Here is a 15,411-nt window from a genome sequence, read left to right as displayed (position 1 = left end):
AGCGTTAGGGCATATGCAAAAAATGCAGAGTATGACGGAAACTCCTAAATACATAATGCCTCATCATGGTGTTTATAAGGCAGACAGCAGTACAACTAAGTTACGAGTGGTATTCGACGCATCGGCTCCTTCATCGTCTGGTTTTTCATTAAACGACTGTTTGATGAATGGAGGTGTAGTTCAAGATGACCTGTTTGCTATCTTGCTACGATTTAGAAAACACAAAGTGACTTTACTTTACAGCAAATCTCGAGTATCGCCTATCAAGGTAATAACCATTCCTCGTCTGGAGTTGTGTGCAGCAGAGCTCCTTTCCAAACTTGTGTGTAAGGTAATAACATCTTTGAGTTTTTATGTTGACAAAGTTATTCTGTACACAGATTCAACAATTGTGTTAGCTTGGATTGCTATATCTCCTCATCTTCTAAAAGTGTTTGTGTCAAATAGAGTAGCTCGTATCCAAGAGCTAACTAAGGATTTCTGCTGGCAACATGTCAGAACAGCAGACAATCCCGCTGACCTAATTTCTCGCGGTCTGAGACCGGAAATTATTGCTGACAACTCTTTGTGGTTTCAAGGACCAAATTTTCTGCATCAGCAGGTCATCAATTATAGTGTTAATAATAACTTTGAAAATTCAAATGAGAACTATGTGCGCGAACTGAAACTTATTTCTAATGTAAACTTGACCGTAACTGTTAAAAATTCTCTTTTGGATTATGTTTTTAGTATTACTAATTGTTATGCTAAATTAATTAATGTTTTTGCTTATGTTTTAAGATTTATAAGAAATTGTAGATCCAAGGAAAAACAAGTAGGTCATCTGACAGTAGATGAGGTTTCGTTAAGCGAAAATAAATTACTTTCCTTAGTCCAACGTCAAAACTTTCCTGAAGAATTCAAGAACTTAAGTAAGAGAAGGGAAGTATGTAAAAATAGTCAGTTAAAATTTTTATGTCCCTTTTTAGATGAATCTCAAGTTATTAGAGTAGGTGGTAGACTGCAGGAAGCTAACTTACCCTTTAACACAAAGCACCCTGCTGTCCTGCCAAAAAATCAGAAACTGACTCATTTAATTATGTTACACTACCATATTCGAAACTTTCATACTGGAGCACAAGCTCTCTTGCATAGTGTGAAACAAAAATTTTGGCCGATAAGTGGGCGTAATCTTGCTAGAAAGATAGTAAGAGAATGTGTTACGTGTGCCAAAGTAAAACCAGTATTGCTGGATCAAAAGACCATTAGAGAGACTGAATCCAACCTTTCCCTTTAACCATACTGGTGTTGACTTTTGTGGTCCTTTTGGTATAAAGTATACCACTTAGAAGAAGAGCGTAGTGCACAAGATTTATGTTGCAATTTTTGTTTGCCTCTTGACTCGTGCAGTCCACCTCGAGATCGTTTCAAATTTGTCTACAGAATCATTTATTGCTGCGTTGAAGCGATTTATTTCTAGAAGGGGTAAATGCGCAACCTTATTTAGCGATAACGCTCGAAATTTTGTTGGGGCTAGCAATGAATTGAAGCGACTCTACAATTTGTTGAAATACCCTGATGAATTCTTAACCAAATATCTGACATCTGAAAGAATTCATTGGAAGTTTATCCCTCCCAAGGCTCCTCACTTTGGAGGTATCTGGGAGGCAGGTGTTAAGTCGTTTAAGTTTTATCCTAAGCGTGCAGTTGGGAGATTGATTTTTACATTTGAGGAGTTTCTTACAATTTTGAACCAGATTGAAGGAATTTTAAATTCACGTCCAATATCCCCTTTGTCAAATGACACCAATGATTTAGAAGCTCTTACGCCCGCACACTTTCTAGTCGGGCGACCTTTAACATCAATAACAGAGCCTGATTTAACTGATTTTTCTGATAGTTCTTTAAAGCGCTGGCAGCGCACTACTAAAGTAACGCAATATTTGTGGAAAAGATGGCAAAATTATTACATCAGTCATTTACAGCAACGTTTTAAGTGGTATTTCTCTAAGGATAACGTTAAAAAGGGCACTATAGTTTTAGTAAAGGAAGACAACCTGCCCACTTCGACTTGGTTACTGGGTAAAATGGAAGAGGTAATTTATGGTAAGGATAAAAAGGTTAGAGTTTGTATTGTAAGAACCAAGTCAGGTTTTTTAAAAAGACCAATAACTAAATTAGCTGTACTACCAGTAGATGTGACATAATTTCATGTATATTTCCTGAGTTCAAAAAATTGTTATATATATGCATTGTATTTTAATTTAGATGTTGTGCATTTCATGTTCTGTGGTTAATTATGTTTATTGCTTTTGTTCATGTGTATCAATTTAAATTTTCTGATATATGATTTGGACTATATGGTGATTTAAAACTGTTTAATTTTGGTCATTGTTAACTATGTAACAAATGCCCAACCCGGGCGGTATGTTAAGGCAGAAGTGGTCTGGCAACCACGATGGGAGAAAACGACAACGTGGTTAGCTAGCGGCCATGATTAGTGTGTTTGATTGCATGCTGGGAGGTGCACCTATGCGATGGCAAGAGTGTCCATCCAAACAGAAGTTAAAAGAAATAAAGCTACAGTCCATTAAAGCTTAGTGTTTGTGTTTCATGAGTATGTTTATTCTCGAACAGCCAATTTTACAAAGAAAAATTCTCGTTAAAGATATACCTCCTTTGCTTGATAGACCAATGTAATATTTGTTAAAATTAAATGATGAAATGCTACCAGTGTATCTCGGATTTTCTTTTTTATATTATAATAACAAAATTATTGAAAAAAGCAAATTTAAAGCTCTGTTATTGTTATGTAAAGCTTTATTATTGCTGTAAGTTCATCTCAAAATCTAATTGTATTGAATCTCATTCTAATCATCTAATGGTAATAAATATTATTATTATTATTTCATTAAATTAGTCATTACCATTATTTTGTTAATGAAAATATTTTATTAAAAATGGCATTCCAGCCTGCAGACTTTCAAAGCTAGTTCGTATTTATTATATTTTGTAAAATTTTGTTCTCGTTTTCTAATTTCTAATACGAAAATATGCAAATATAAATGAAGAGTGAAAACAAAGTTAAAAAATTCACAAATTATTTACAAGATTGATCAGAAATAGTGAATGAAATATAAACATTGCATACATTTTATTCTAAATAAATAGTGCACTGGATATGCATCCAGTACTGCATTTATTTATGCACTATTTATTTAGAACTTCATTTAAATGAAAGCAAAATAATCATTGAAAAAATCGCAAATCTAGCAACCCATCTACTATGGGACAAACATGTAAATTTTACTGCATCCATGGAGGGGAACTAACGAATTTTCTCATTAGGAAAATGTCAAAGAGGGAGCAAAACTGTTTCGGATCGTGCCGGCCTGAAGGCTATATTATGAGAATTTTGGCCCACTTTTAGATGGTTAATTAACTGTTCTGTCTTTCTCGCTTTTCATTTTCCTGCCGGAATGATAATCTGTATTTCATGTGTATTCAAATGTGTGGTAGAAAGAAATAGTATTTAAAAGAAGGTTTTTAGATGGTAGAATCAGAGCATGTGCTGCCTGTTGAAGGCCATGTTATTAGTTTATTCCCTTGAGGGCAGATTATTTGTGGTATTGCGTTATTCTCGCCATTAGGCTTGTTGCGTCGATATTAAGTCTGAACCAACTTGTAAGTTTTCTGTGTGTGTAGCCTTTGACTAATTACAACTTACTTAGTCAAGTTCAATCTGCAAGTTTTGATTTATAGGTTCTGTAAGCACAAGCTGTGCCTTCTGTTAAATTATCTGAATTAAAAAGGGTCTTTTACGCCCTTTTCAGTCTCTGTTGTAATTTCGAAGACAAAGAGAGAAGTTACTCAATTTTCACGGATTTCACTCAATTTTATGCTACTATAGAGTGCAAGATTCTATACTGGTCCCCAAGCTACAATAAGGACTATGTCTCAGGAAAGTTTTACATTTATTCTGGCCCTTCAATGTTGAAAGTTCCACTGGCTTCAGTTAGTCCCATTGAAGGATTTAGATTCATTGTGGATACCATAAGGGCTGCCATGAAAGCCGCAGTAACTTTTGATGGGAAAATGTCAGTAATTAACATAGTTGAACAACTAAATTCCCATTTGGTACTGCATCCAAAGGCCAATATACAAATAGTTACTATTGCAACTGCTACCTTTAGATAGCAGGCCACCAGTTGGTATAAATGCATTGGAAAATTTGTGTTGGGTGAGCCAGAGAATGGATACCTACACATTTAAAGTTTTCAAGAATGCTCTCATTAAAGGTTCCCCTCTTGTGAAAGATAGGGCTAAGCTCAAGTCAAAGCTCATTAGTAAATTTCAGTTTAAAGGTGAAGAATTAATAGACTTTATTTTATGAAAAATTCAAATTTTTAATTTGCTGTACCACAAGAGGCCTGATGAAATTATTTGAATTACCTTGCCTAGGTTACTGCTGCAAATGCAAGATTTTTTTTTTTTTTTTTAACTACGAAATCCTAGTTACACTGGAGAGTTTATTTGATAGTATCAGTCAACAAAAAATGTCTTGCAGATACCAAACTTTACGTTTTTGGTAGAAAACAAATTCGATTTCCCCCTTTGCATCATTATTATTATGATTGTTTATGTATGTTTTGTCAGTTTTGTTAATTTTTTTCACTTAAATTAAAAAACAAAAATACTTCTGGCTCGTCAGTTGTTTTCAAGTTGTGGATTTAGCCTGCATGGCATGGCGGGAGAAACATGCATAGCAGGGCATGGCAAGAAGCCATATGGGCAACAGTTTGGCCAGAAGAGGCAGTTTGATGATAGAAAAAGAGATTCAACCTTGAGTGATGGCCATCAAAGTGAAGGTCAAAATAGAAAACAGGAGGAAAGTAATATGAAAACTTTAAACTAGGCAGTGGTACTGAGGTAAGAGGATAACAGTTACCTCAGAGACAAGAAAATGACTCTAAAATTTAATTGAATACCATCATTGTTAAAAATTTGGCATTGCTAATAGTCTAGGTATTACTAAATACTGTTCCTGCAGATTCACCCTGGCATTTGAAAACCGTTATCCGATCCCCTCTTTTCAGAAACAATAAGAGAAAAAGAAGCATGGGAATCTTTTAAAGACATAGTGCACAAGTTTTTGGATAATACAAAAGACCCTAACAATAAAACCATTGTACGATGCATATTACCTGCATATAAAGCTCAAAGATGCAAGATGAGCTTAAAAGTTACTTTTTTATACTTCTGTCTCGACTGCTTTTTAGAAAACTTGGGAGCTTCAGTGAAGAGCATGGTGAAAGATTTCACCAGGATATCCATGATATCGAGAGACGCTATCAAGGAAGATAAAACATCAAAATGCTTCCTGACTCCTGTTGGGTGCTCAAGTGGGAAACAGAAAATGGAAAGTAGAAATATGTTTGGAGAAGAAAAGGTTTCATAGGGCTCAAAGTAGTGTACTCCCCCCCCCAGAAACATTTTTTCACAAATATACTTTAGAAGGTATAGACTATCTAACATGCAGGAGTAAAAGTTAATGCCATCCAAGGCAAGCAGTGCACAAGATAGCCTTGCACAAGCAAATCAAAAATGAGCAGCAAAAAGCTGTATTCCTTATTGTGAAAAATCTTTAAGCTGCCATATTGTTAGACTTGGATTTCTTGTACATAGCAGATGGCGAATTAAACTTTCAGGAATCTATTTTGCAGCTCAATATGAAGAAGCTGGAAGAACAGATGCAGCCAGCAGTGACTAAGATAAGCCTTTTAGAGGCAGACAAAAAAGAAAGTCAGTTTCCTAATTTGTTTGATGGCCATTCAGGCCACAAACAAATTGCAAGCCATGGTATAGATTGATTTTTTTAATATTTTCTTTGATGATGATCTACTAAATTTGACTGCTGAAGAAACAAACAGTTTTGTTCAAAACGCTCAAAGAAGTGCTCAGTCAACTTCTAAGTCTGCCAGATTTTCAGATGTAAATACTGAGAATATAAAAGTATTTTTTGCAATGATAATACTATCAAGCAATATTATCAAGAAGCCTAATTTGAAAATGTATTTCATTACAAATGAAATATTTGCTATGCCGTTCTTCAATACAGTTATGCCTAGAGATGCGCTCCTTAATATTTTAAAATTTTTGCATTTCACCTCAGACAAGAGTGCTAAAACTAGATCTAGTCGAAATCTAAAACATCTAGGAAAATCTAAAAAACAAATTTAAAAGAAACTGCATACCCAAGGAAAATATTTGCATCAATGCATACCTTTTTCAACAGTATGTTCCATCTAAAATATTGTGTTATGGGAGTAACACAATCTTTTGGATTACGGGTTTGATGTGTTATGGGATAAAATATAAGTTTTTGGATTGTTTCTTCAGTTCCCCATCACTTGCAGAATATTATCATTCCGTAAAAATGAATGTTTGTGGAACAGTATTACAAACACAAAAAAGAATGCCTAAAGACTTTCCAGGAAAAAAACTAAAAAAAGGATGAATTGGAAATAATGCAGCGAAACAACATGAACATCATTGCCTTCAAATAAAAAAAGAAGGACATTTTTATGCTAAGAAGCATATATGGACCAGAAGTGGCTAAATCTGGCAGAAATAATTCCTTTTCTTCTAATATACATCCAAACCGAAATTGGATACATTAAAAGCTGGCTGCAATTTTCATGTGTAATGAATAAAAATGCTATCCTTCTATATAGAATTTTCTGTCCATAGCACTGAGTGGGTTAAATAAGAAAAGGGTCAGAAAGCTAATTTAAATTGAAGTAATGTAATGAGCATTGAATTTTTCTGCTAAAATATTTTTCCTTCCAGATGAGTGGAACGAGATCAGCTGATTTATTGTAAGTGGAAAAGAAGATGTCAAGATCCAGCTCTTTGTCATTTAGTAAGCTAAAGTTAGGCTAGTGTAAGTTCTACGTTGTTGTGAGAGGTTGGCTCATGGTTAATAATAATTTAAGTTTTTGACAAGGTTGTTAAAGATTTCTGTTGAATATATTTAAATTCTGGCAAGGGAAGTTGTAGAGCATTGATTTATTTTTATTAACGAGTTATTTTATGTTAATTAGCTTTCAGTTTCTCTTGGTTTCCATTTCTAGTCCAAAGTATTCAAATGAGGTAGATATTAGTATTGAAAGGAAGGTTTTACATGATAGAATCAGAGCATGTTCAGCCTGTTGAAGGCCATGTTACTAGTCGAATCTCTTCAGGGCAGTTTATCTGTGGCACTGCAAATATTTATTCTCATTATTAGGCTTGTCACGCTGATATTAGATTTGAGCCAACTGGCACATTTTCTGTCTATTTAGCATTTGGCTATTTGCAGTTTACTCAGTTAAGTCCAATTCGTTACTTTTGATTTAGGACATAAATGCTGTATGGTTCTGTAAATACAAACTGTGCCTTCTGTTAAATTATTTCTGAGCTTATAAAAGGGTCTTTTACATCCTGCTTCCAAGACATATTGAGAAGTCGCTTAAGTCTTCAGAGTTTTTCATTCAGTGTGTGTTATCAAAGACAGTGACACTCTCAAAGACTAAAGAAAAACACCAGATATTTGCATAAACAGTTATATTATACAGAAATACTCCACAGTAATTATTATTTTTTAATATAATTACTCCACAGTAATTTTTAGGATTTCTAAAATGGGATCAACTGTATAAATTACGGTGCTCAACTGTATAAATTAAGGAGGAATATATTAGTTTAAGAGTCATTGCAAAGAATATTTGGATATCTAAAATTTAGCTTAGGATAAATTAGTATCAAGAAATAAAGCATTCCATATTCATTTATGAACTGTTAGATGTAAATATCTACCTTACTGCAAACAAAGGAAAAGCATTCTTTAGATATAGGATGAAGACATGCACACACACACACGCAGGTAGCAATAACAAGTAGCAAGCATAAAATACAAAATTTGTTTAAGTTCATAATAAGGAAAAGAAAAATACACACACAGGGTAGCAATAACAAGTAGTGAGCATAAAATACAAATTTGTTAAGTTCATAATAAGGAAGAGAAAAGTACTTGTATATAAATATGGTCTTTAAAAATTATTATAATTAATATTACAATCATTAGTTTAAAATTAATATATGTAGCTTTAGCTTTTAGTTCAACAATAAGTAATTATTTTTATTAAAATGCACATATTTATAATGTAGGTTTTTTTGATAACAAAGAAAATTAATTTCAAAACTGATTTTCAGCAACATTTTCATAATAAATTACACACAAAGTTTTAATATAAAAAACACAAGCTGCTATATAAATAAAAATTTGCTTATTTCAATAAAAAATATACTTTTTTACTAAAGAAGACATACTACTTACTCACTTGAGAAATTTACTTGTAGATACTAATTCTTACATTAGAACAATATTTTAGATCACAAAATGTGAAACTGCTTACCATGAGTCACTAAACTACATTTTGCTTTATCCTTTTCGATGTACACAGCAGTTAAGAAAAAGAAAAAACCACCAATTATCAAAACACCTGTCGGTATATACAATGCATACTGAAGGCTTAAAAATTCATCAATACTTGGATTTTTACTGTGAATGATTGCATCAGATACCTACAAATTTTAAATAATACAAATAACATATCTATGTATATATTATTAAATAAGAAATTATTAAGATAAATTCCCCCTCGTCATTTTTATCAAATAATTGGTAATTTCTGATTATTTAACCAGCCCTGAAAAGAGTTGCCAACCATTGGTGACTAATTTTTCGCCAAACTAAGATGCCAAAGACAACAGCCGTTTTCAAAAATGGTAGTGAACTAAGAATTACATTACACAGCAACCAATTAACAAAATTAAAAACACAAGAAATATCCATAATAAAACACGTACCTCCTCCCCTTTTTTTTTTCTGTTCTCCCCACGCACATAGCATCTGTTTTAGATTCAAAGAACATAACATAGAGAATTGCATACAGAAACTTGGTAATATGCATAATACCATTCTTTAAATGTATGCAGCAATCTTTTTTCAATTAAAAAAAATCACAGAATTGTACAAGTTTGACACTATGCAAGCTTTTGTTCTTCTCAAATATACAGTGATCTGTTTTTACTTTTAAAAAATTAGAGAATTTTCAAAGTTTGATATATAAAATTTGAATGTTTACGAAGTAAACTTCACAGAATCCAAATTATTACATTCCTCTCTTATTGTTAGGCAAAATACCATATTTCTGAGATATGCAAAACTTTTGTTTTCACCAATTAGCAAACTCCAAATTCTTACTTAAAAGATGTAAAAAATGCATTTGATGCAACAAAAACAAACAGTAATTGTTGATGAGTTTGAAGGTCAAAAATGCTGCTCATCTGCTGCATATGCACCATAACTCCTAGGTTGCCACATAAATACATTTTGCCATCATCAGGGGTTGCCTATTTTAGTGACAAAATGCACTGCATGGTAAATTCTTTTCAGGGTTGGATGGATAACTAGAAAGTACCAAAGAATTTAAAAAAAAAAAATTATATTTTTATTTTGTTTCATAATTACACTAATAACTTCATTAACAATATCAATAGCTGGAAATGAATTCTTAGTAGAAAATACATAAATTTTTTTTTATTTATTTTAACAAAATATTTAAACAGTTCTATACAGGATCAATTCTTATATGCAGCCTAATACTGTTGAAATATTATTTATATTAAAAAATATATTGCTGTACAACTGCAGAAGAAAGAACAGCAAATAAATAAAAACAAGTCAGTTTTCCAAAGTATCTTATATTATACAAGGCAAAAGATTAAAAAAAAGAAAAAAAAAAATGCTTGTGCTGTGGATGCAGTCAGCTGATCAAGGTCTTGTCCCCCCCCCTTTCCTCCAGCAACACAAAAACACAGACAAATTTTTTCTATATCCAAGGAAAGGAGTTCGTTGTTCAGCATTGATTGTGCTGCAATTTATTATTACATTTTAGTTAAAACAAAGAAGAGTTTTCTGAAAAAGTTGAGGGATACTGTAAAATAATACAATAAAATAATTGATTAACCTTCATTTAATTGTTTATTATTTATTATTATTATATGTAGAGATTACTTAATTCCTTTAATCTTGCCAAAACTCAAAATGCATATGCAACTTTAAAATAAGATTTATTCATTACTTTTTAATTCTCCCATTCTCATTCCCATATATGTCATATTGTACCAAGTTTCATGCATTTGCAGTAGAGATATAACGACCAAATAATTCAATTTTAACAGGAGGCTTTTATCCTTACCCTAATTTATGGACATTTTTAACATTGTTAAGATTTTGTTTTTAATAGCTTATATTTTTATATATATTTTAATATTTGACATTAATGCAAGATTTATATTCTCTTCTTGAATGAAACGAGGATACTTTTTTTCTATTTTTATAAAAAAAAAAATATTTTGATACATTTATTGTACATTTCAGTCTTTAAACAGAACTTTCCTTTTAGTACAAAAACATTTTTACAAATAAAAACTCATCAAATTCAATGTTTAGAAACAAAATGCTAGAAAAATATCATCCTTCATGACAGATAATGCAAGTTTTTTAGCTTTGATTAAATTTAAAAATACTAGCAAAGTTAATATGCATATACATTAAAAAATCTCCATTTATGTATCTGTAAAGAACTCCCTGAATTTGAAAAGCAAAGGATAATATCTACATGATATTTACTATAAATTAATTAGCAATAGTAAAGGTACAGATGGGTTTCATCTTTTACCTCAAACCAAAATTTGCCGATTTTTATAAACTGCACAAAAAATGTGTAGTTTCATTTTATTTTATGACTTCCCTGAAACCAAGTTTTTATGTTTTCCAGGATTTTATTACTTAAAAATAATTTTACCTATTTTATTGAAAATGTAAAATCAAAACTTTGTATTTTACTATAAAAGTGATAGTTCTTGGTTTTACTTTCAAGGAAGTTTTCGAAACTAAAACTTCTTTAACTTTAGAAAATAAAAACTTCTTTAACTTTAGAACTATTATTTGAAAAAAACACCTATGCACACAATATAGGTAATTTCAGAGATTTAAAAAAATAAGTTGTTTAAATACCCCTTGAAATCTCAAATTTTAAAAATTACAGTGAACTTTATGAACTATATATAGCTAATAAATATTATCAGTTATAAAACAGTAGCATGTACTTTAGACAGTATTGCATTATTTTATGCAATACCTACCGTAAATATAAAATATGAATTTTTAACTAAACATGATATGTTATGATGTTACATGCCAAAAAATTTCCCTTTAACACGAACAAAATTTTACTGACGACCTATCACAAATTAGTACATATTTTTTTTTAACTTGTTTTAGGAAATATTTTCATCAAGTAAAAATAATACCATGCACCTTAGGAAGGTAATACCATGTAAAACAATTTTTAGAAATGTACTCAGTTAAATAAGCACCTATTAATGCACTAAAGAAATTTTTTAAATAATGACTTACAATTCCTATGACATAAGGACTAGAAGCATCACCAAGTGCATGAGAAACAAGTATTTGTACAGCTTCTGCTATCGATCTCCTTGTTGGGATAATTACATACTGAAGGGGGGAAAATTAAATAAAAAATTTATAGTTATAGACCTCATTATATTAAAAAATATTTAACTGTTTATTAAAATTACTTATTTCAAAATAACTGTGTTAACGTATTTTGAAGCAAATTATAATCAAACTAAAGTTTATTTTTAAAAAGCAAACAATTGCTTTCTCTACCTTTTGAAAATTATTACAGCACAATTTTGATATTCAAAATTCACAGAAATAAATTATAATGAAAAAGTACTTTTTAAGGAACATATTTAATCAGTTCCAAAATATTTTGGACATATCAGTTTCAACATATAAAATAAATTCAAAATCCATAAGAAAAATTGTAAAATATATAGTAATCTTTTAATTAAAAATGTAGATTCTTATAATTAGAACAGTTTGAAAATCAGGAAAAATAAGTTGACAGTCAAAAAATAAAAATTAAATTTTAAGAGCCAGTTTCAATATAATCAGTCAGCAATTTTTTCATAAATTGCATTAAAAACAATGTTCCCGTTTCAAAACTATAGCATTTTTCAACATAATTTTCAGTTCAAAATTATACATATCATTTCTTAAGAAATTTCCAGCTTACCAGCAGCATATCAGCTACAATTGTCCAATTGACACATAAGCAAACTTCTCCAAGAAAAATGAGAATCTAATCAAAAAAAAAAAAAAAAGTTGCATGATTCATATATTATAAATTGTATTGATACGGCAAACATTATCACAGAACTTTAGTTTAATTCTGTAATACATTAACAAAATATTTAACCACATTAAAAATTATCTTCGAAATTTTGACTATTAAAAATTAAATAAGGAATACAATGGATAAACAATCTCACTAGTTAATGTAGTTATGACTTAAAAATTCATAAAATTATATATCATTATAACTATTAATTAAATAAAATACTATAAAAACAACTGATTATGAATAACAATTAAACAAGATTTTCTATTCTTTCACACTGTTAGTTTAGTATGTACTATGTTTACAATACATATTTATATTTAAATTATGAATGTTACACATACATCTGACTTCAGAAAATTTATAAAGCTCAAATTTAATGTAAGATACATACAGAAAAGGGAAAATGAGATAAATGCAAAGCTTGATAGAAGAAAACATATACATACCCATGAGAGAGTCAAATTACTGTCTGCTATAACAACTCCTGCATACACAAGAGGTACACTTGCCAAGACCCCAAAAGCACATATTAAAGGATCAGCTCTTGCATTTAAACGTCTTAAATACTGAGAACTGATGGATCCTATTAATACCCCAACAATACCAGCAACACATGTAATAAACCCAAAAATCAAGGCTGCTCTGAAATATATGAATATTCTCTTCATATTATTTTATAAAATAAATATTATTAATATACTGAAAGAATAATATCCCCCCCTTCAAAATCCGAAAATAACATTTAAAAAAAGTTACTTTTGTGGTGGGGAGCCTACAGCTCTCTGTTTTATAGCCAGTTCCATATATTTAGGGCCAAACCATGCTAATGCACCAGTTGCAAATGTGACACTTGTGAATCCTAATGTTGAAAACACAAAGGATTTTCTAAAACAAAAAGGACTGATGTAAATACATTTTATTTTATGATGGATGATAATAATTTAAATATAATTATAATATGGATAATTTCAGAGGATAACTACATTATAATAGATATTAAGCATTAAATCTTATTTTAATTATAAATTTAATCTTCTTTATTAAATCTTATTTTTGTAATGCACACAGTTGTAATAAAAAGTATAATAACTGTACTTTTTCTGTCCAGCCTCAATTTTAGATCGCAGAAAGTGTTAATCACCTTAAGTCAGTTTCATAAAATATTCATATTAAACCAGTTCTTATAGAACTGCTATATTTAACTGTATAGGTAAAACTGAAGGTACCTTCCATGAAAGTAAAATTAACATTTATAATTCCCCCCCCTAAAAAATTTTTGTTAACAAGAGGACTAATTCTTCATAATTCTTCTCATATTTATGCCCTTCAATGAAACTATATTGTTTGCAGCCAATATTCCCTTTATAAAAGATGCAGGATTCACATTCAAAAACTAAATAAGCTTTATAAACAATGGAAAGTATAGATATAAACATGTTTCTAACAAATCTTTCAATAATCATAAAAATATTTACATTTCTTATTTGGCATCACTTTTACTTCTTTTCCATTCCACTGTAATTGCTTGGACTACCGTTAAAATTCAAACTTCTCTGTTGGGAATGGCATCACTACGCCAACAAATAAAAGGCCAGATAGAGACTGATGTCAAGGGACGGCAGAGAAAAACGAGGAATTGCGGTTTAGCTAGCTAAGGACGATGTTTGTGTGGAATAGATAGATATTTCTTGTTCATTTAACTTGTACAGATGTGTAAATAAACCTTTCTCAAAAGTGCTCCATTTATGATAAGATAACTGTTAAATCATCGGGTAGTCGACTCGTGAATCCTTTCTGAGCTAGCCATTGTTTGAAACATAACACCTTACATAACATAATATTTGTGGCGCCAAAACATGGAGCACGATAACAGCTAAAATAAATTGAAAATGGAGCTTACACAACTGAAACTGAATGGAAATGTCTAAGAACTTCCTTTACCACATGTGCAAACAAAACCGATGCAGAACTGAAATCAGATATTCACGATTTGAAGTTACTTTCGGTTCTGGAACTACAGCTTAAAGACAAGTTTAATTGACTTAAAATTTGCCAAACGGAAGTAATGTCGATAATTCTTCAATCTAAAGATGCTGAAAAGCTATATGAAGAAGATTTTATTTCGTCTGAGCCTTATGGAAATAAATATTTTGAACTCTGTCCTCAAATCGAAAAGCTGTTGAAGAATCCTTTACCTACTGAATTACCAAAGCGCAAATTTAAACTGCCGAAGAACGAAATAAAGAAATTCAACGACGAAGCAAAAGAATTTTTGACATTTTGGAGCCACTTTTCGAAGATCCATGACTATTACAGATGAAGATAAATTCAAGTACCTTCTGCAAGCAGTTGTTCCTCAGTCCCAAGCCGCACAGGTAGTGAGGAGTTTTCCGGAAACGGCGTCGAATTATATGAAAGCAATCGCCCAGCTTCGAGAGAGAGGTTTGGAAGAGAAGACTTACTTGTACAGCTATACGTCAGAGATCTTCTAAGCATGGTTATGCGTAATGCAAGCAGTGGACGTGTGAAGACGGATCTTTTAATTCTCTATGATGATTTAGAAACTAAGATTAGAAAGTCTTATAAGAATGCAAGAGAAGTATGGGGATTTCTTAACCTGCCTCCACGAAGTATTAATTGCTTGGGAGAGAGACAGAAATTTAAAAGAAGCAGCTCAACCTGATGACCGATGCCTTGAAAATCTGATGAATTTTCTGAAACAAGAAGTGAAAGGAGAAGAAATGGCCATGTTAGCCCACACTGGGTTTGGTTCTAATCATATTTCCAAGAAAAAGGATACACTAAATAAAATGTAAAATCTGCCACCACAGCTGCACTAGTAAGTACATTAAATTCTGAGAGCCCAGGTAAGCACAATTTTAACTGTCTCTTTTAACACTTGTAAAACATACCGAGTAAAAAATTTTTGCATGTACTGTAATAAAATCACCATTCCTTAATGTGTCCCAATCGCCAAAAAAAAAAAGCGCAAATGAAAAATCTAGAAGTGATGTAACTGAAACCAGTCCATTAACTAATAACTGTAGAATACAAAATGTTTATTTAATGACTCTAATTGTTAAAATTAAATTTAAGAATATTGAGCTTAAAG

The 15,411-nt window shown here is 31.1% G+C and overlaps 1 protein-coding gene across 5 annotated transcripts in view; it reads right to left on the bottom strand.

Moving 5' to 3' along the window:
- LOC118204845 (protein spinster homolog 1-like) overlaps positions 1–15,411 on the bottom strand; it is a 118,097-nt gene that overhangs the window by 20,626 nt on the left and 82,060 nt on the right. For all 5 annotated transcript variants that reach the window (XM_035377135.2, XM_035377136.2, XM_035377138.2 and 2 more), the window contains exons 6-10: positions 13,056–13,184; positions 12,746–12,941; positions 12,192–12,257; positions 11,507–11,605; positions 8,436–8,604 (exon numbers count right to left, since the gene is read on the bottom strand). In XM_035377135.2, coding sequence (XP_035233026.1) covers positions 8,436–8,604; positions 11,507–11,605; positions 12,192–12,257; positions 12,746–12,941; positions 13,056–13,184 — 659 coding nt within the window. The remainder of the gene's footprint in view (positions 1–8,435; positions 8,605–11,506; positions 11,606–12,191; positions 12,258–12,745; positions 12,942–13,055; positions 13,185–15,411) is intronic.

Source organism: Stegodyphus dumicola, chromosome 7 (genome assembly GCF_044657685.1).
Source record: "Stegodyphus dumicola isolate Sdum_Otavi_A_Nest chromosome 7, ASM4465768v1".
Lineage (NCBI taxonomy): Eukaryota > Metazoa > Arthropoda > Arachnida > Araneae > Eresidae > Stegodyphus > Stegodyphus dumicola.
This window is presented reverse-complemented; position numbering and strand designations above follow the sequence as displayed.